At 38.7% G+C, this 21089-nt stretch overlaps 1 protein-coding gene across 1 annotated transcript in view; it reads right to left on the bottom strand.

The window, feature by feature from the left end:
• RELN (reelin) overlaps positions 1-13757 on the bottom strand; it is a 573805-nt gene extending 560048 nt beyond the window's left edge. Inside the window, 1 exon segment of the mRNA XM_053668927.1 lies at positions 13272-13757. Coding sequence (XP_053524902.1) covers positions 13272-13497 — 226 coding nt within the window. The 5' untranslated portion in view covers positions 13498-13757.
• Positions 13758-21089: the final 7332 nt, after the last annotated feature.

Below are 21089 nucleotides of genomic sequence, written 5' to 3'. Positions count from 1 at the left end.
GCACAATGAATCACTTTTAGGCTAGATATTCATGTGTAATAAGAGGACAGTTTTGTTCCCTGTCCCTCCTCACAAAAAATTGCTAAAATTTTCCCATCTGATGAAGGATGCTATAGGGCCCCAGAGACCAGCGCTTCTTACTCCACATGGCTTGTGTTGTAAACAGTGCCTTGCTATCTCAGATAGTGATCATTCTGCATCATTTATTTCTTAAACATACATACTGAATACTGTGGTAGTCATCTGTTAGTTTTGCCTGCCCTACACTCACTCCCACTTTTGTGGCGTAACAGCACCTCAATTTTTCCATTGAAGATATATCCCTCCCACCCCAACATCTATCCCAGTGGGATGGCAAGGAGACCTGTGGTGCCAGGAATTAGAATTCTGGAAAAACAGGGTTTCTACCACCACTATTCCTTTCGTAGTAGTTGATCACTCCTTCCTCCTTGATACACGATCATCATTTCTAAGTTTAATGTTTGAAATTTCCTTACATTCTGCAAATTACCCCACTTCCTATTAACCAATTCCTATCGCCCAAATTAGCCAAAGTATGTTTCTGTGGCTGGCAACCAGAGTACCCTGATATAACAGTTAGTGTCCAAACTGTACAGTTCTGTGATAGCTAATAAAACTCATAAATCTTCAAGTCATGTTAGTTTTCCACCATAAGAAAAATTAAAAGTTTCGAAGCTGTTATCATATTGGCAAAATAAAAGCTTAAGATATCCTTTTATTTAGTAATATTCCAATAACAACCCTTAATTTCTGATGGTATTTCTTTCACTGACAAACATTTCTAAGAAGAAAAATTATTTGTATTTACTGTAAATATTTATTGGTTTGTAATGAATTAAAGTAATAGACTTTTTCCATGGCTGCTTCCACAGGTTGGCAACCAGGCACATGCCTCACCCAAGATTTCCTATTCTTCCATTTTTGCAGGACTTTCATGTTTTTCATTATGGTGTAAAAACACTTGAGAACAACTGGTATAGGTGGGACAGGACAAACTTGTTTAGAGCAAAAATCACTCAGGTCAAATCAATGAGCAACATTCTAACATCTGTGAAGAGCTTGATCTTCAGAGCATTTTTATTTTATTTCAATGAATATAGACAGGTATCCCTTGGGTACTCATTAGCGATACCAATTTTGAATTTTCCTTTCTTATAGTTTTCTGTATGTTTAACATATTTCATAATTTATTTGGAATTGAAGTGTTCGCTTCACAGTTTCTGTTAAGAGACTGACATAAACTATTTGTGTTTGAGAGAAATATTCTAAAAAGTTTAATACCTGCATCAGGTCAGCTTACCAGGTAAGCAGTCCAATAGCTTCCTGCCACCACCCTTGAGGCGTTAGAGCTACAACTTGGCACTGCTTACTGGCAAATGTAAAAGGGGAAATGATCTGGTTTGTCCTACCTGAGAAAAGGAAACATCTATAAGTGAACCTCCTCTACAGTCTTTTGTAGTATCTTTATAAAGGCTACTATGTTTTGTTCGATAGAGTCTAATGAGGCACATTTTTCTCTCCTACTGAAAGCATGGGCCCCTCTTCAGGCCCTCTGAGAACCTCTGTAGGGTTCTGAACAGGAAGCTGTCACCATGAATTTGTCCTCTACCCTCTGATTTGGCTTCTACCAGGTGTCAGTAGGCCTCCGTTCACATCTGATGGCAAACTTTGGAATAAACTATAATGGTGACAAATGAGAAAACATTCACATTACTAATATAACTCTGAGACAAGGGCAGACCCCTGTTTCTTAACACTGGACACTTAACGGCCTGGAAATCTCTCCTCTATCACCCTCGCCTGGTTGCCACAAAGCCTAGGGCTGACCTCTGCCCCAGGTGATGTAGGCAAAGGCAGGAAGGGGTGCTCAGCAGCTGCTGTTATTTTCTCATTCAGATGAGTTCAACATAAAGTGATTTTTAAAGATCTGATCCATTACAAAAATAACTCTATAAGAGCAATTGAGAAATAAATGTTATCCCATTGCTGTTGTATCACTGTGAGAGCAGGCCCCCGACTGGTGAGCAGGCCTGACACCACAGAAAGCTCTGGTTTACCACCCAAACTTTTACGGAGTACCACGACACTCAATTTCGCAACTATACCTCCAGACCTAAAACACTTAAGGAACTGCATAGATATATAGATATATATATAGATATATCTATATATATCTATATATATATATATGTGCAATTTCTCTAAGTTTATCATTCTCTTCTTATATTCAGTCCTACTTAAGTTCCATTGGTGAGTAAAAGAAAAAATTTACTATTTACTTTAAAATTTTAATAAGCTACATTCATCAAATGTTAAAAATTAAGTTGAATAAAACTTGCAAATCACTTTGTTATATTTTTATTTGTCATCATCCTTGGAAGGTATGTTAACCATTGGCAGTCAACAGTAGGCTAAGTGATATTTTTGCTTTGTGCTTTATCTAGTATATAATGTCTAGTCAAGGCATATTTAAGGCTACAAAATTTTGGCCTTGTTAGGCATGGATATCAACTTTCTGCTTTGATTTTTCAATCTCTATTTCAAGTAACAAAATTATATTTTACTTTTCCTTGTCTCTTCCTTAAAATTGCTCTTACTGCAAGACAAGTGCCATGTCATTTCACTTATATTTGGAACTGAATGAACAAAATAAACTAACAAAGTGAAGACAGACTCATGGATGCAGAGAACAGACTGATACCTGTCAGAGGGGTGGAGTCAGGGGCTAGGTGATAAGGGTGAAGGGATTAAGCAAAATATTCCCAAAACTAATAGACGCTGAGAGTAGTATGGTGATTAGTGAAAGGAAAGAGTGGGGAGAGGTGGGAGATGGTAAAGGAAGGATAAATTGTGATGGAGGGAGACTGGACTTGCAGTGGTGAGCACACAATACAACATACAGATGATAGATCACAGAACTGTATACCTGAAAGCTACCTAATTTTATTAATGTCACCCCAATAAATTCAACTTAAAAATTTTTAAATAGTAAAGACAAAATGTCTTTTACTATTTCTTATTATCCCTTTCCTAAAATTGTCATTTCTAAAAATAAATGCCTAGTAGTTAATAAATGCGTAAGTATGGATTCTGGCCCTGGCTAATGTGGCTCAGTTGCAGCATCACCCCATAGACTGCAGGTTCAATTTCTGATCGGGGAACATACACAGGTTGTGGGTTCCATTCCCCATCGAAGCATGTACAAAAAGGACATACTGATGTTCCCCTCCCTTCCTTCCTTCATTCCTTTCTCTCTCTGTCTCTCTTTCTCTCTCTCTTAGCAATGAAAAAAATGTCCTCAGGTGGAGATTTTTTTAAAAAGTATGAATTCTGGAGCAACATGAACTACATAATAGCTTTGTGACCTTATGCAAAATATTTATATCTCTATGAGTCAGTTTCTACATTCATCACAGGAAGATAATAGTACCTACCTCATGAGATTATTCTGAGAATTACATCTGCTAATATATGTAAAGCATTTAGATCAGTGCCTGGCACACACTATATGCTATTTAGTATTTGCTGTTATTAGTGTTATTGTTACTAATTTATTTCCAAGCCTTTGCGTTGCCTTTTAAAAAACTGTTTGATAGTATCACTGCTTGAAATGGGAATGTGAACCCATTTTTTTCTAAAAGACCCTAAAAGCAACTAATTTCCTTATAGTCCTTCATCACAAACACTAGACATATTACAACTTTCTGCAGGATGAGAATGCAGGAAGTGTTTACGGACAAAAGGAAGTAAGAAAAGAACTGGAACTATGATCATAGGATAGTTAAACATTCATAACAAAAGTGGCCTAAATGAAAAGGTTACATGTTCCTGAAAGTGACACTGAGATGCCTGTTTCCTCTGTGGATATGTAGCAAGCACGAGAAATGACGATGTTGGATTTGGTCCTAGAGGCTGAGCCACACATGACAAATAAGGTTAAGGTTGGGGCAGAGCTCACATTTACAACTATCTCACATTTCTAAGTATTTTAAATGTCAACAGGATTTACATATGGTGACATTGCATTTTTGAAAGATAGGACTGTCAGGAAACAAAGTTCAGTGAAGGAAACTAACTAGCATAAATTGTCAGTTATAACAAACTCTAGAAATTGGGGGTCAGGCACAGGTTATTGTCTCAAAGCATTACTAAAACGTTAACATAAAAGGCACTCATCATCTTGCCACCTGTAGTAGTTGCACAACTTGAGAGATAGTTTGAAAACGTATTATTAAAAATGTCTTAGTAAACATCCCACTTTGATCATGATGACCAAAGTCAATTCTATGGGAGGACTGGAGCAATTCAGAACTTGATATAAGTGTGACTGACCTTAAAGAGGATGTAAACTGGGCTATTGTGTGCCTTTGAGAAATCATTAAGATTACATTCAGCTGTAAATACAGTAACAGGAACCTGCCTCATTTTCTTGTGATATAAGAAGTCTAGCAGAGGTATTTCAGGGTACAACTAGTCAAAGGTACAAACAAAGGCCCAGGCTCCTTCTGAACTCCTAGCCCACCATCTTCAGCATGTAAGCACTATTCTCAAGTCACAAGATAGTTGTACCACATCCTGGCTAGAACGAATGGGGAAGGGGAGAGCAAAAAGCAAATGTTTGCTGAGTCTTTTAAAAATTATCTTTATCAATTTTATCAATAATCTTTCTAAAGACACCACCCAGTTGATTTTCACCTCTCACTAAATTACATCACAAGGGAGCCTTTGAGGTGAATATTTTTAAGTGGACTTATAGTTCTTTTCAACAAAATCAGTCAGAAAGGGAATTTTGGTAACGACTGGATAGACAACAAGCAATCAATGCCACATAACAAGGCATCATCTATGGAGTCTAGAAGCAGGACAGTCTTTCTCTGTCTAGGAGAGAAGATGCCATCCAGCACAGCTGCCATGAGTTGGATAGAGAAGCTTTCTCAATGCTGGAGTCTGCCATAGAGATCATCCACGCTCTCAAGCAACCTAATAATCATTTGCCCGCCCACAGAAGCTTTGCTACAGTGGACAGACAGAATGCACTGACCAGCCAATGCCTGTATCCAAACAAGTATATTTTTATTTTAAACAAAGTAGCCTTCCACTCCAGTTCCTGGACATGGTAAACTCTGGATCCACTATCAAACTAACCTCCCTTAGCTCTACTTTGGCTGAATAGTTTTGTACTCTTAAATTATTTACGTGAGGTTGTAGACATGTAAATTATTGGATATGATAAAAATATTAAACTGAGGTTGCCACTTACTTATTTTGACATCTTTCCTAGATGAACACCTAAATATACAAAGTTTGGTTATTATCATGACCATCAACTTGGAAAGAATACTCAATTTAGAACAGGAAGGTTTGACTTAGGAATTGTTTGACTTAGTTTAATAAAAGTTTTGGTGGGATGAGAACTGTAACCAACTCTTTCAGTTCTAGGCAAGCCGTATTATTTATTTTGGCTTGGAAACAATTTCTGATCATAAGCATGTTGTGGCGAGTTTTTTTTTTTTACTTTTGTGACTTTCCTCAATATACTCGATTTGGAATTTCTCTTGAAAACTGCCACATATCAGTGAGGTATGAAGTGAACAGACATGGTTGAATAGCTTCTACTGGCATATGCATTGCTTCAAATATCTTTATCTAATGTGGGATTTTACCAGATGATAAAAACATTCTAATCAGCACCTACTTATTAGATAAATGCCAGGTGCTTTATATGTATTACCTTATTTAATAATGATTGTAGTCATGAAATAAAGCTATTATTACTTCTAGATTAGAAATGAGAAAACTGAGGCTTGGAGAGAATAGGTAACATGCAAGGGGCACACAACTAAAAGTGGAAGAGAACGGATGCAGTCTCTGCGGAACTTGATATAAGAAGTGTGACTGACCTTAAAGAGAATGTAAACTGGGCTATTGTGTGCCTTTGAGAAATCATTAAGATTACATTCAGCTGTAAATACAGTAACAGGAACCTGCCTCATTTTCTTGTGATACAAGAAGTCTAGGACCCCAAGACTGGACCCCTTCTACTGTATCACTGTGCCTCCTGGATTTCTCTTTTTAATATAGTAAGTCTAAGCTTTCAGCCAAGGAATCTTTGAATTTTTGAGCTGCAATAGACATTAGAGTTAACATGGTACAAAACAATAAAATCAACATTGTTCAAGAAAGACCCTAGGACTTACCCCAGAACCACACAACTCCCTTCCTGACTCCCAACCCAGTATTTGCTTTATACGGAAGTCTTACGGCCATTTTTTGATCTCAGTTAAGTGCCAGCTACCTAAAAGGTGGCAATCACTATTTTATAGCTATGCAACTGCAATTATGAACCTTGGCAATGAGACCAGCAAAAAAATGAGATGACTTGAGGTGACTAAAGTGTTGATAGAGATAGTCTGTCATCAATTTACTAGAAGAGACTTATGCATCCAAGGTATCTCAAGTTGATCTGCCTTTAAATTCAAGCTAATTCATTGTGTAGTATTCTAATTTCTACAACTCTCCCACATGGTGTATAAATGTGCTGCTGTGCACAAACATCAGATTCTGCAGTTTGACCACATAACTGACAGCGGGGTAAGTAGCTAACTCAGCATTAAACAGCTACATGCTTGAAAGTACTTCTGCAAGATTTTACAGTGTAGAAAGGGGGCCCACTTTTCTATTAGTAATAACTAACCCATAATTTTCAAAAAGGGCAAGTGCGTGTCACAGAAAGATAACATTAATTATTAAGAGCAATACAAAGCCTATTTATCCATATCTATCATTGCAAATATCTAATGAGTACAATAATTAATATGAGTGTACTGGTACTTTTCAGAAGAGAGAAAATGAGTAGAAGTGGCGATAGAAAATCTAAAGGAAAACAAGAAAAAAGAACAGAAAGCAAAGAAACAGAGGTGTAAAGAAGAAAAAAGAGAGGAAAAGCAAGGACCTGTGCGTGGTGGAAGGTAGCAAAAGAGGAAAGACAATGAAAAAATTCAGGAGGAAGAAAAGAGGGACCAAGGGAGAAAGCAGGTGAGACACAGACAGAGGAAAGGCAGGGAGAAATGACTCTGAGATGAGTGCAGCAGTTACTGGTAAATAATCATCACTCCTTCTCTAAGTCACTTGGTACATGGGCACCAATGTACACCAATAACCAGTCCAATTTAAATACTCATGGGCTCTCCTACATTTTCAAAGAATCCTCTAATCAATAAAATTTGTTTTAAAATAAAGTTTTATTTACCTCAGAAAAGCTAATTCAGCATTATAAGATAACCTGGGTTTTCAGCATTTACTGCAGAACTTTGGAGTTCCCATAACTATCTTCATGACATTCAAAACAATCTAGTTACTTTAGTTTTGATTTTTGTGTGATGAAGGGTAACTTAAACCAAAAATCAAAATTTGTACTGATCCTTCTTCACACCCCCAAATTCAGTTGCTATAGTTGGTTCCTACAGGGGATCAAATAAAGAAGGAAAAAATGTATTGCTTTAGAGAAGCACACATTTTAGAAGTAATTGGTTAACCCATAGGCACAGTATATTCAACCCTTCAGATGTTCTGCCTTCAGTGATATGGGCATGGCGAAAATTACTCTCTGAGCTGCACAACTGACACAAAGGTGAGATCATGTCATGCAGAATTTCCTGAGAACAAAAAATATTTTTTAAAAAAAACAGCTTTCCTGTGTTTGAGCAGTCATTATAGGATCTTCACATTTGAAAATTCAATTCCTGAAAATGTGTTTTTGATACTTCTTTGCCTAAGGTTGGTGAGATTAAAATTATACACTTTGGTTCTTTTCTAAATGGCTCTAAAATTGGGGGATGGACTAATCACTCAAATCTTTCTAGAAGCCAAAATATTTAGGTAAATAAACTTCCCATTTGATATGTATGTTATGGCAACACTCAGACACAGCCTAAACCACTTCATTCTGTTGTGAACGGACCCATTTCTAACAATCCTTCTTTTCCTGACAGAGTGTAGAGTGAAACATATTTTTTTATTTCTGTAACACATAAAGAATCTTAAATTAAAAGAGAACTTTATATTTTTGTGTGAGAATATATACAAGTTTTTTTAAATGTCAATTTTTCAAAAAGTACTGGTCACTGGATTTATGTTTTTTTCAAATGTAAATAAGTTGTTGAAATAAAAGAGTCAGTGCATCAGCACCTATATGTGAAGATTAAAGGCAACAAATAAGTGTCAAAGTAGCATTTGAAATAATCAGAAGAATAATTATAGCTTAATATGCAATACACCCTATATAATTGACAATGTAAGGTTCCTAGATCATTCATAAACTTGACCAGTTCTGGAGAGGAAAAATAAATAAATAAGATAGAGTTTAGATATTTCCCTTTGAATGACACTAATTTAGGAAAAAACTGAAAGTTCATAGTATTGGCTTTAAAATCTTATTAAAATACTTATAATCTACTCTTTAAAGATGAAAAGAAAAATCTGACTGACAGCTCTGTAAAAACGTAACTACAGGATTAAATGCACAACTTTCTTATTTTAGTATTCAACAATTTAATGAAAATAAGATTAGTTTAAAAGATTCATAAAAGTTGGAGAGATATACTCTAATAAATAATTTCTTGTAATGAAGTGTGGTGAATGAAGTAAGAATATCTGCATAAATGAGTTGTTTTCAATAATCTGAAGACTTTATATATATATATATTTTAGTTAATGGCTAAGATCGAAACTCAGAGAGTATAAATTAAAGCAACATTTACATGATTTAAGAAACAATCTAAACCACATCAGTAAAATGCATTGAAATAAGGTGTAGAAAGTGGAATGAAATACATGACAAGGAGAGCAAAATGCTTTAAAATATTTAATTTTCATAGTCATATACAAGAAGGACACAGCTGCAGTTCACTTATGAATTGCATTGGAAAAGTGATTCTGAAAGTTTAAGATCAGTTTACACTGATCCTGGAATCTGAACATATAAAGGATAAATAACCATATGCCTTATAAAGAGTTACCTTAGCCATTGCAGATTACTTTAATTCAATATTAAAAACAGTCTTATGAACAGAATTTAATCTGGAGTATATTACCAAAAATTATGTCTGACATATATATCATTCCTGTATCTGAAAGGTCATTACACTGCACTGCCTTTGAACAGTGATTTTTAAATAACAACCAATTGATTCCAGAACATGTGTATGTATAATAGTAATACTAGTAATTGTTACAACAAGGTGCCCTAGATACTTAATCCTGATTATACGTCTCTTTTTTTTTTTAGGTAAATGTTCAGTTTTAGCAGTAGGAATTGATTTTCCCACCCACTCCACAGTACAATTACCTAAATAATGGAATAGAAATATAGCATGAAAGAACTATCAGTGGTCAGATTTACAAAATACAAAAGAAAAAAATTCCCTTTTAAAAGCATCATGCCATATCACCAACTTATTTCTACTTAAGGCAGAATGTTTTTCTCTCAATCAATATTTTAAATATTTGCATTGTAACAAGACATTTCCCCCACATTATGGCACTATAATAACAGAGATTCTAATCACCTGAAATGTATATTATTAGCCAAGGTTACTGCAATTAAAAAAATTAATTTTTAAAAAATTCAGATAAAATATCTCACCACAGCTCAAGCACTTTGGGCAGACTTGTATACCTACACTTGGCTTTCATAGATTTTTTTCCTAATGTCTGCCCTCTACTTCTGATAGTTACTGAGTAAAGCCGATCCTGTGAGTAATTGGGTCCTTACTAACGTGATTTCAGTGGTATTTAGTCTTTTTACACCAAGATGGTGCCAAGATTATTTCAAACAATAAGGAAAAGATCTCTCTCTAGAGTTGTAAATGAGACTGTGGGAGAATTTAATATTGACAACCATTGGCATATTCACTATAACTTGAATGGGAAAGGGGGTTGCAAACAACAACAAAAAACCTGAGGTGCAGGGGTGAGAGAGAGGGATTATCATGGAAAAGAAAAGGTGTAGACATTAACTCAACTTTTGCTTGTCTCACAATAGGCCCTGAACCCCGAGGAGAAGAATCAGTGAATCCAGACATCACTGGAAAAAAGAAATGGCTACCTGACTGGACCATCTAGATTTCCATTTCTTATTTTCCCATCAGTTGCAACTTTCTATAAAAAAAATCAGGTTGGGTCTTGGAAACCATGTTGTGGCAACTAACAACATTTTGAGATTTGTGTGAACAAAGAAAATTCTAGAAAAAATTCTGACCCTGAGACCTTTCTTTTTAATTCAATGGGATGTATACGAGGCCTCTTTTGGCTGAGTTTCTGCACTGAGGTGGTGTGGTGGATTCACGTAAAGGCACCATCGTTCTTTGAGACTAATAATGCTCTCTCAGGAGAGTCATAGACAACAGGGTTTAAAAGATGTAGGAAGATGACAACAGGGGTACCAAATGACACTCCTTACTTAAGAGATGAGAACTAGCACAAGTAACCACGCACTGTTTACAGGATTGCCAAAACTGCAAATAGATGGATGTACTACTTAAATTTGGAAATATATAACAATTCCGTTAGACACACAAGCTTCAAATTCTTTAGCATATTTTCAGTTTAGCGTTTTTCAAAAATTTTCAGTATAAACTTCTAATAAATATGATACATACACAGAGCCATAATTTTGAACCACTCTCATATCAGACCGACATTTGCCTCTCCATTTCACATGCCAAGCTCTGTCACACAGCACAAATCTCAGAGGGCAGCTGTCACAGTCTCACTTACAGTAATGCTGTGTGTTAGGGCCGTTGTGTATACCATCTCTACCTCAATGCATTGTTTTAGTAAAAAAAAAGAGATAACCATTAGCTGAATCCAAATTCCATTCCTCCAAAAGCTGAGTTCAATGTAAATCATAGACAAGTTGGATTTTTTGGTGACCTATTGCTGTTTTAAAGATGCAGAAGGTTAGAAATAAAGTCTCAAGCTAATATTTTACAGATTTCTTAGCTTTAAATTTTTTGGACCAAATGACCTGTTTTGTTCTTGTATAAAAGGAGTCTACCACAAAATATATTATGTTAAATTTTCAGGAGTTATCAGCAGTCTCTTTAAAGATACTATGTAATTAATTTTTAATGTTCACTTTTAAATGTGAAAGAGAGAAAGAGACACATAAGCATCAATTCATTTTTAAACATTTCTTCTACCTGTAGAACATTTTACAAAGAAAAATTCTTACTGAAGGTCTGTACTTACAGGCAGTTTCAAAATCTAAATATTGATAAAATAGGTAACAGGAATTTTAAATATGAATTTTAAATATTTTTAACTATTTTAAACCTTATAATAATTTGATCTTCTTAAATTTACATAATAAATTTCTCTATCTTTTCTGGCAGTGGAAAAGAAGTATAAATTGAGACATTCCTCCCAATGTCCAACCTGAAGTACTACACTTTATTCGTACTTTATATCATTCATCCCTTTTCAGATTTAGGAATGTGATTATGGCCAGTCTTAGAGTGACTTACATTTGTGAGATTTATTGTAAAAGCCAATACTATATCATATTTTGATATTTTTATGTTTTCTATGCTGGCATCTTAGAAATGATGTGAAAAACCAAAAAAAAAAAAAAAAAAGGATTTGTATTATCACATAATCTTCCATCACAGCCTGACAATCACACCTTTTAGCCCAGCTGAGGCTCACTTACCTATCAACTCTCACTTTGAGCTATGAACAGACAAGCACCTTTGCTAAGGGTTACACTGACTGGTTCAGTCGGTCTTGGGGTTATGTCTGGGTTGCTACACTGGCTGGTCCTTCCACTTAAAAGATTCTCATGACTCCAGAAAAACACCAAATTGTTCTTGGGAAGAGAATGTGGTTAAGTTTCTTTTATCAAGAGGGACTAGTTCCAGAAAATTAATTTTCCAAAGTCTAACATTCCACCAAATTAAACTGCTTTACAGACAAGGCTGCCACCATGCCACAAGAAAGTGGTAAAAACACTAATTTAAATATTTAGAAAGGATTTATTTATGCTGAACATTTTAAAATAGGTATAAAGGTTTCTTTTTTAAATGAAAACTTAAGGATGCTCATCACTTTTATATGTGTGGTTATCTGAAATGCCAGCTGCTTCATGGATTATTTCCTATTATGTAAATAATGTTTAGCCTACAAGAGATGGAAACTATAATACGAGATTATTAGACAACGGTTTCAGTCTAGTTAGGTAGATAGTATTTTTGCCTTGAAATCCTTATTAAATAGTACCTGTCGTGGCTTAAAAGCTCCATGGAAGTGAAATATTCAGAAGTTCCAGCAGAAACACAGAAGACCGAGAAAAGCTTTCTATTTTCCCACAAACTGAATATACTAGTTTAAAATATTAAAAATGCACGCACCACATAAAATTGTATTTCTTGGAGCTAAATTTTACTTCTTCAATAATATTTCATTTTAATGAAGGACTCCATATGATCCTTCTTTTTAAAAAGTGCCTTTAAATTATAAGGGCCTTCCTGAAAATTAAAGCTGAGTAAGTAAAAGACAGTTATTAATAAACACACACAGATCATTCTAAATCTCAACAGCATGTTAAATGTAACAGAGGAATCAAGGACAGTATCAAGAACTGCTATTTAAACACTTTTAAAAGAAGAGAGAGCTGGGAGCAGCCACTATCTTTCAGGAAGGCTTTGGACACTGAATAAAACGAGAGGGACCCCTGGCTGGTGAGCAGCGGGAACTTTGCAGCGGGCAAGCTACCGCGCGGGGCGGCCAAGGACCCGGGCGCGTCAATCTGTCACCAGCCCATCCAAAAAGCCTGGTGCCAGCCCCAACGTCACCGGGGACCCTTCAGGGGGTAACTAGGAGCAAGACAAAGGTCTGGAATCCAAGTACTGGGGTTAAGGAAACAGGATGCGGGGTTCATTCAAAGTGTCAGCTGCTCAGAGGAGGGGGAAAGACCCGACCCCGGAGAATTCTCAGGCATATCTTACAAGTACCAGCTCATTAGGATGAGATAGATGGGTGAGGGGTGTGTGGTTTTCGTGAAGGGTAATTAATAAATTCCAACTCGCGATTCGATTCTCACTAACTTTGTCCTGTGTCCCTCCAAAGGGCTCAGTATTGAGGGATGGGATGGTTCTTGTTTCAATAGCCCTTTGGAAAAAGGAAAAGAAGAAGACGCTGCGCCCGCGGGCGCACCGGGACAGCGGCGAGCGCGGAGATGCCGTGGTACCTACCATGATATTCTTGTCCCGGTACGTAGTAGGTAGGGTTGCCCGAAATGTGCAGGGAAATGAGCACCTCGCCTTGCTCCCCATCCCCTTCCAGCTCCCCGTGGTGGGTGCACAGGAAGAAAAAGGGCGAGAAGCGGGGGTAATAGCCCACCGCTGCGCACACCCTCAGCGTCGCCCCCAGCAACAGCGCCAGGAGGAAAGTCCGCGCGGCCCAGCGATTGCGCTCCATGCCGCCGCGCTCTCCGAGCGCCGCTCGCTCATTCAGTTTTGGACGCGCCAGGGACGGAGAAGCCGCGCGGGTGGAAGGCGAGAAGCGGCGACCGAGAGCAGAACAGCTCGGGAGCGGAGCCCCGCGGGGAAGTTCAGCGGGAGACCGCGGGTCGCAAAGTTTCTTTGGTCCGCGCGAGAGCGGGGCCAGGGCTGCGGGCGCGGAGAGTCGCCCGAGCCACTGCGAGCCGCAGCTGCTGCCGCCCGTGCGCGACGCCCCTCGGCCAGTCCTGGGAAAGCGCCCGCCCCCCTCCACACCTTCTTAAAGCCCCGGGCGCCGAGTTCCTCCCCACCCCACCCCCACGCCGCCGCCACACGTGTCCCGGCCTCTCCTCCGCCTCCGAGCACCGCCTCCTCCCCCCGTGCGCTGGCCCGCCCCGGCCCTCCTGAGCTCTGGCGCCCGCACCTCGCTTCGTGCGGGGCGAAGCCTCCAGGGGCCCGGGCGCCGAAGCCCAGGTTGCACACAGAAGGGCTGCTCAGGGGCGCGAGCTGGAGGGGTCGGCGGGCACTGTCCGGGGTCACTGGGTCCAGCAGTCTACAGTGAGGGACAGAAACGCCCAGCTCTGTGCAGGAGCAGAAGGAGGGGACCATCCCCTTTGGCCCTCAGACGCCCTTCTTTATCCGAGGGGAGGCGCAGGGGAAGGAGAGAGGCAATGGGGACCGGAGCTGGCTCTGGCTTCTTTGTCTGCGCCGGCTGCGCTCCCTGCCCCTCGGGGCGCTCCCACCTCGGAGCCGGGGCGCCCTGCGCTTGTTCTGGGGGATCTCCCGCGGCTCCCAACCGCGAGGGGCCTCTACGCTCCCTTCCTATCCAGGCCTCGCGTCCTTGCAGCTGCCCACCCCCCGCCCGGCTCCTCACTGCCACGACAGAGCCTCATCTGTAGCCGGATTTAATATGAGATTAAGCGAAAGTGGAATTGACAGCCCAGAGTAGCGCCTGGAAATGGTGATTTGTGCTGCTCGGGTGTGGGGAATTGTGTGGCGGGAAGGGCCCGTGGAGCTGAGCCCGGACAGGCGCTCTGCGCTGGACTGCTCTGTTATTCATTGCTACTGGATTCTTCAGGCGAGAAGGTTGTAATTTTTTAAATCAGTGTTTATTTCCTTTAAATGTCAGCTACGGCCAGTGTCCCTGAAATGGGGGGAGGGGAAAACGTTCTGGGGAGATGCTGGCAGCGGTGATTGAATCGGTGGTAATGAGCTACTGCACAGGAGACTGCGGGGAAGTGAAATAAAAGGCACGTTTTTAACCGAGGACGGCTGGCGGGAGCCCTGCGGCACTCGGAGATGGGGAGTGGGGTTGCCAGGATTTAATGCCTCTCCCCACCCACCCTTGGCTTGCCACCAAGCCCAGATAAACCCGCACATACAGAAAGGAGTAGATTATAAAATTGGAAGGGGTGGTGTCTTTGCCTACATTTGTAGGCGGCGGGCTTACGGGTGGGGAGAAGGAAAGGCAGAGTTCAGGAGGGGCACCTCTGTAGTCACTTACCATAGGAAGAGACTGGGTTCCCCCAGCCTCAGGTCAGGCAGGTGGAAAGGGCCCATTTCCAGCTGCCTTCAAAATCCCAGAGGGCTCAACTGCTGTGGTGACAATTATTTTATTATAAATATATTTCATTATAAATATATATAAGTGTATATATCTGTATATATACAAAATAATCGCCACCACTGCAAGCTCTGTGATGGGTGCACGCTACCTGAGCTGTAGGTAAATTATCTCATTTAATCCTCAAACCACCTAGAGAAGCAAAAATTATCCCCATTTCTCAAGGGAGAAGACAGTGAGAATTGTTCATTTGCCCGACGTCAGGAAGGAAAGCTGGATGCAAGGCAGCCTGGCTGCGGGCTCCAGAGTCTCTCTCCCAGAACTGTGCTGCAACCATCTACAACCAGACCCTGGGTGGAAGGGAAGCTACCACCCCAACTGGTTCCCCGGAGGAAATGTCGTCCCAAACAGAATCACAAGAAACTCAGCCACAGCTGGCAAGACTATTACTACATCTTCCTGCCCAGTTATGTGACTAGAACCTAAGACAAAATAAATCACTTCTAGAAAGAATACAGAACTATTGAACGTTTTTATTACTTTTTAAATTTTTATTTAATTTATTGGGGTGACATTGGTTCATTAAATTACACAAGTTTCAAGTGTACAACTCTGTAAAACATCATCTGTATATTGCATTGTACATTCACCACCCATATTCAAGTCTCCTTCCATCACCATTTAATTTATTCCACTTTTACCCTCTACTACCTCACCACTCAAGTGAACGCTTTTAGTTAACACTTTAAAAATGTTTACTGTGTACTAAGCACTGTCCTAAGTACTTTATATTCTTAATCCTCACAACAGTCCTTATACTATAGATATCCTCATTTCACATAAAATGAAACCGGAGCACAGAAAGGTCAAGTAATTTGTCCAAGGTCACAAAAGTGAGAGAGCTATGACTTGAGCAGTCTGATTCCAGAGTGCAGCACTTAACCCCAGAAAATACCTCTAAGGAAAGCATGTTGTCGTTAGAGGAACCGGAAGAGAACCATTCTTTATCTAATGTCAGATTACCTCATTTAGTCCTATATTAGTCTGAAGTAGGTATAATTATCCTCTTTTTTTAGGAGAGTTGGAATTCATAAAAATTGAGTAATTTGTCAAGGGCACTCAGAAGAGAAGTCTGGACTCAATTCTGGTCATGCTTGACCCCAGCCCACTGCTCAAATCATCTTTAATAAACCACTAATACCTGGTCCAGGACATAACTAATACATAATTCCCCAAAGGTCCCCAATTCTCAGCAGGTCTCCCTCTTTCCACTCTGTACCAAGTACTCTCTTGGGCATCACTTACCATTACTTTTTTAACTTTCATTTTATGTGACCAAGTTTATTCTTCAATCTTCCCCTTTTTGTGTGTTTTCTTAACTCTTACATTACTTTGCTATGTGCATTCTGGTGACTTTTCTACTCTTAACTACTCAGTCTCTGACTACAGCCCCGTGGTTGTTCATTAACAGGCTTAGAGACTGTTTAAATAATGACTTTAGTGGTGTTGAGCTACTTAAGAGGATAGATGTACTTAGTAGTTCTTTACACTGAACTATGTATCACATCTCTGGGACTTTCTTGATTGAATCTAATTCAACTAGTTGTTACTAATACTTTTAAATAATCTTAAAGGAAAATGTATAAAATTCACATAGAATAACGTTGAACATTAGAAATAGCATCGCCCTTCTAGAGCAGTTTGTCAGACAATAAGATGACATCCAAAACTTTCAGTTTCCCAGCTCTTGTGTTCAGCCTTAGATCTTACTTCTATTTAGAGAACCATAATAAACATCTTCAAGAACATTTACCCGACAACAATAACAACAAAATAAAACATATACATGGTCTAATGAAGAAAAACATGGACTTTTGAGAAGTCAGGTTTTATCTATTACATAAAAAAGAAATTGGTCCACAAAAGTCTACAAACCTTCAAACTAAATGGAAAACTAGAGAAGTGCTTTTCAAGAAAAGTCAGTTTATATTTTTAAAAATCTTTAAAAGATTATGTCAAGGGTGAGAAATGGGATGAGATTTCTTAATAATTAAAAGCTTTGAAGTGGTAATTAGTGTATCCCCAAAAATTACACTTAAGCATTCTTAGACTATAAATTCTTTCTTGAGGAAATGAAATTGCCTACCAATATTAAATTTGAATAATCATAACACAATGAGAATTAAATATCATATATAATATCAGACTATATACATTAGGTCTGCAATATTTAAAGCATTGGAAGATGATGAATCTAAATGAAATACAAAAAAGATATTGAATTACATTTAAAAGTTGCAAAAGCTCACACATTATCTATCTGCCTTTCATTGATTTTTTTTTTTGAAGCAAACATTTTGTTATGTATGGGAAAGTAAATTTCTACCCTTTAAAAAGTGTTTACATACTTTCTGTTTTACTTTTACATAGTAAATTATGTAATGCAAATAAAGAGAGGGTGAACAAACTGAAATCAGTCAACTCTTTAGGCTCCAAAATGATAATAGAAGGCCAAATAAGAGGAAAGTCTCACTTACATAGCAGTTAGTAAACGTATAAAAATTGAGGCTTTTAGTTAAAAAAATGTTAGCTAAGTCTTTAGGGAATGAAACTTCACTGGAAAAGTTAGGATATTTGAAAACTGGCTCTGATATGCACCTCCTGCCAGGACATGTTACTTAACGCATCCCAAATTAAAATATTGAGATGAGATAAACCCTGGGTCAATAAAAAGTCATTTATATCATAAAATTTCTGAAAAATAACCCAATTCCTCAACACTAAAAATCCCTTTTTTAAGCCTCTATGTTTTCAAGGATTTGCAAGTGCTATTTTCTCTCTCTGAATGTCCTTTCCGTTTCTTGTGAGCTAAATGCACACCCTCACTCTTTCCCTCCCCCACCTTGCTCTGCACTTGGATTCCATTAACTCATCCTCCAAGTCTTTATTTACATGTTTTTACCTCTGAGAGATCTTTCCTGACCAGCAATCCCCCTTTCTTAAGTTAGGTTCTCTAGAGCCACATGGTCCATTTTGGTAGGCCCTAACCTACAAATTGAAATTAAATAATATTTAAAATTTAGTTCCTTAGTCACACTAGGCACATTTCAAGTATTTGATAAGTATTGGTCAAAGCACTTTTACACTTAATAGTTTATTTTATGTGTCAGATCGTCTGACCTAGGGAATGCCCAAATAACTGGTAAAACATTTCTGGTGTGTTTGTCAGGTGTGTCTGATAGAAGAGACTGGCATTTCAGTTGGTGAACTGAATAAAAGATGGATCTCTCCAATGTTGGTGACCATCATCCAATTTGTTGAGAGCCAAAATAGAACAAAAAGGTTGAAGAAGGGTTAGGGTTAGTGCTTCCCAGACAAGGTAAAACTAAAGGAATTCATCATCACCAAGCTATTATATGAAATGTTAAAGGGAATTATATAAGAAAAAGAAGATCAAAACTGTGAATATTAAAATGGCAACAAATATACAACTATCAACAACTAAATCTAAAAAGCAAACTAAGCAAACAAGCAGAACAGGAACAAGTGATAGTTATGGAGATCATTTGGAGGGTCACCCCCGGGGGAGGGGTCACCCACCCACCTGGGAGGGGTAAGGGGGAGAATGGGGAAAAGATGCAGGCATTAAGAAGTACAAATTGGTAGGTACAGAATAGGCAGAGGGATGTTGAGAACAATATAAGAAATGGAGTAGCAAAAGAATTTATATGCATGACCATTGGACATAAACTAAGGGAGGGGATTTCTGGAGGGAATGGAGTCACTGAGAAAAGTGGAGCAAAAGGAGAAAAAGTGGGACAACTGTAATAGCATAATCAATAAAATATTTTTTAAGTCGAGGAAGGGTGGATTCAATCTCTCTGAGTGAAGATATCTATCTTCACCTGTCCTCAGACATCTGCATCCTTGATTCTCGAGATTTTGGACTCAGATCAGGACTTACACTATCAGGACCTCAACTCAAACTGAATCACACCACTGGCTTTCCAAGTTCTCTAGCTTGTAGATGGCAAGCCATAAGATTTCTTGCCCTTTATAACCACATGAGCCAGTTCCTATAATAAATAAATAAACAAACAACCAAACACATAAATAAATTTGTTCTATTAGTTCTTTTTCTCTAGAGAATGCTAGTTAATACATAGATTATTTTCATCTTTGCAAAACAGTTTTATTGGAAAACATTATTCTATGTTTATTCAGTATTTATCAAACACCGCCTATCTGCCAGTTAAATTGCCAGATGCATTGGACACAGCAGTGAATAAAGCTAATACAGTGCCTGCCATCATGGGCTTTACAATGAATAGTGCTGAGGATAGAACAAGCAACATTACAACAAACAAAATAATTTCTGCAACTGGTAAATGTTATGAAGAAATAAAACAGGATGATGTGATAGAGTGTGTCTGGGGCATGGAGGTTCCTTTAGACTAAGGATTCAGGAAAATCTTCTCTGGAAGAGTGAAATTGGAGCTGAAACTTCATGAACAAGGAATAGCCCACCACGTGAACATGTAGGGGAACAGCAGTCCTGACAGAGCATAGAGGCCCTAAAGCAGTACTATGCTTGTTCAAGGCTCAGGAAGGGCAGTACAGGGAGGGACAAGCAGTATGAGATGAGGCCAGAGAAGCAAGGCAGGCAGATCACATCAATATGATGGGGAGATTGGGTCAGGGAATAACATGATTTAAAGAAACTAATTAAGGAATGGAATATCTAGGAGTGCCCAAAAAGTTTGGAGAAAAAAATTTTAGTAAGTTTCCTGCAGGGTTTAAATAAATGTTCAGTATAATAGTTTAATGTAATTTTCTCCAGCACAGTTTCTATTACAGTATAGATAAGTACATTCATTCGCTCATTCATTTACTTGGCAAATATTAATCGAACAACTATTAAACTGTGTTAAGCCCTGGGAAAATGGTAGTTAACAAAATAGATACAACTCCTGCTCCATAAAGCTAACATTTTAGTGGGCAAGACAGATATCACCATCAATTACTACAGTCAGTGATGGAGTTATCAAAGTGATGTGTGCTTTAATAACTCCATCATTGACTGTAATAATTGATGGCGATATCTGGATGACAAGAAAAAAACAGTGGAGCCTTAACTGAGGAAGAGGTTCAGATCTGCAAGTAGTTAGTTTGGTAAAAAGTTCTGAGGAAAGGAGGAAAAACAATTTCAACCAAAGCACCTGCATATAAGAAGGAGCCTACATGGGAGGGAAAGTATCAGATTCAAGGACTAAAAGAATGTCGGTGCTGACAGAGTGAAGAACAAAGAGACTGGCCCTGATGAGCTCCTGGCATTGGCAGTGGACAGACTGGGCAGGGCCCTGCCAGACCCAACAAGGATTTTTGTCTTTTTTCTGAATGCAATGGTAAGGCATGGAAGGCATTTTAAGCAGGGACATATACCATAGTCACATTTGCACACTTAGAAGATCATTTGATTACAGCAGATTGGAGAGCAATGAAAGTAGAGGCAGGAAAAAGATTAGGATCTGATACAAATAACACAGATGAGAGATGATGGTCTGGAAAGGAGATGAAGAGAAGAGAAGGGAACCGAGAAAATTTAAGAGACAGAACTATCCAGGACAATGTGACAGAACAGATCATTTACTGGACAAGGACTAAGGGGAGAGAGAAGTGCTGAAGATGACTTTCAGACTTTTGTAGCTTGTTGACTATCACTCTTGGATAAGCTCTTGAAAAGTACTGTTTGTTAAGTAAACTTTTTAATGAAGCAGAAACATCCACAAAAAGGTGAACATATCATAAATGTCAACCTCAATGCATGGTCACAAATGAACACCCCATGCAACAGCGTCTATAGCAGCTGTCCCCAACCTTTTTGGCACCAGAGACCAGTTTCATGGAAGACAATTATTTCACAGACCTGGATGAGGGAGTGGTTTGGGGATGATTCAAGCCCATTACATTCAAGCTCCCCTCCTGCTATGTGGCCCAGCTCCTGCTGT

Source organism: Artibeus jamaicensis, unplaced genomic scaffold (genome assembly GCF_021234435.1).
Source record: "Artibeus jamaicensis isolate MK-2021 breed Jamaican fruit bat unplaced genomic scaffold, CSHL_Jam_final contig_518, whole genome shotgun sequence".
Classification (NCBI taxonomy): Eukaryota; Metazoa; Chordata; class Mammalia; order Chiroptera; family Phyllostomidae; genus Artibeus; species Artibeus jamaicensis.
Note: the sequence above shows the minus strand (reverse complement) of the source record. Positions and strands in the feature narration are given on the sequence as shown.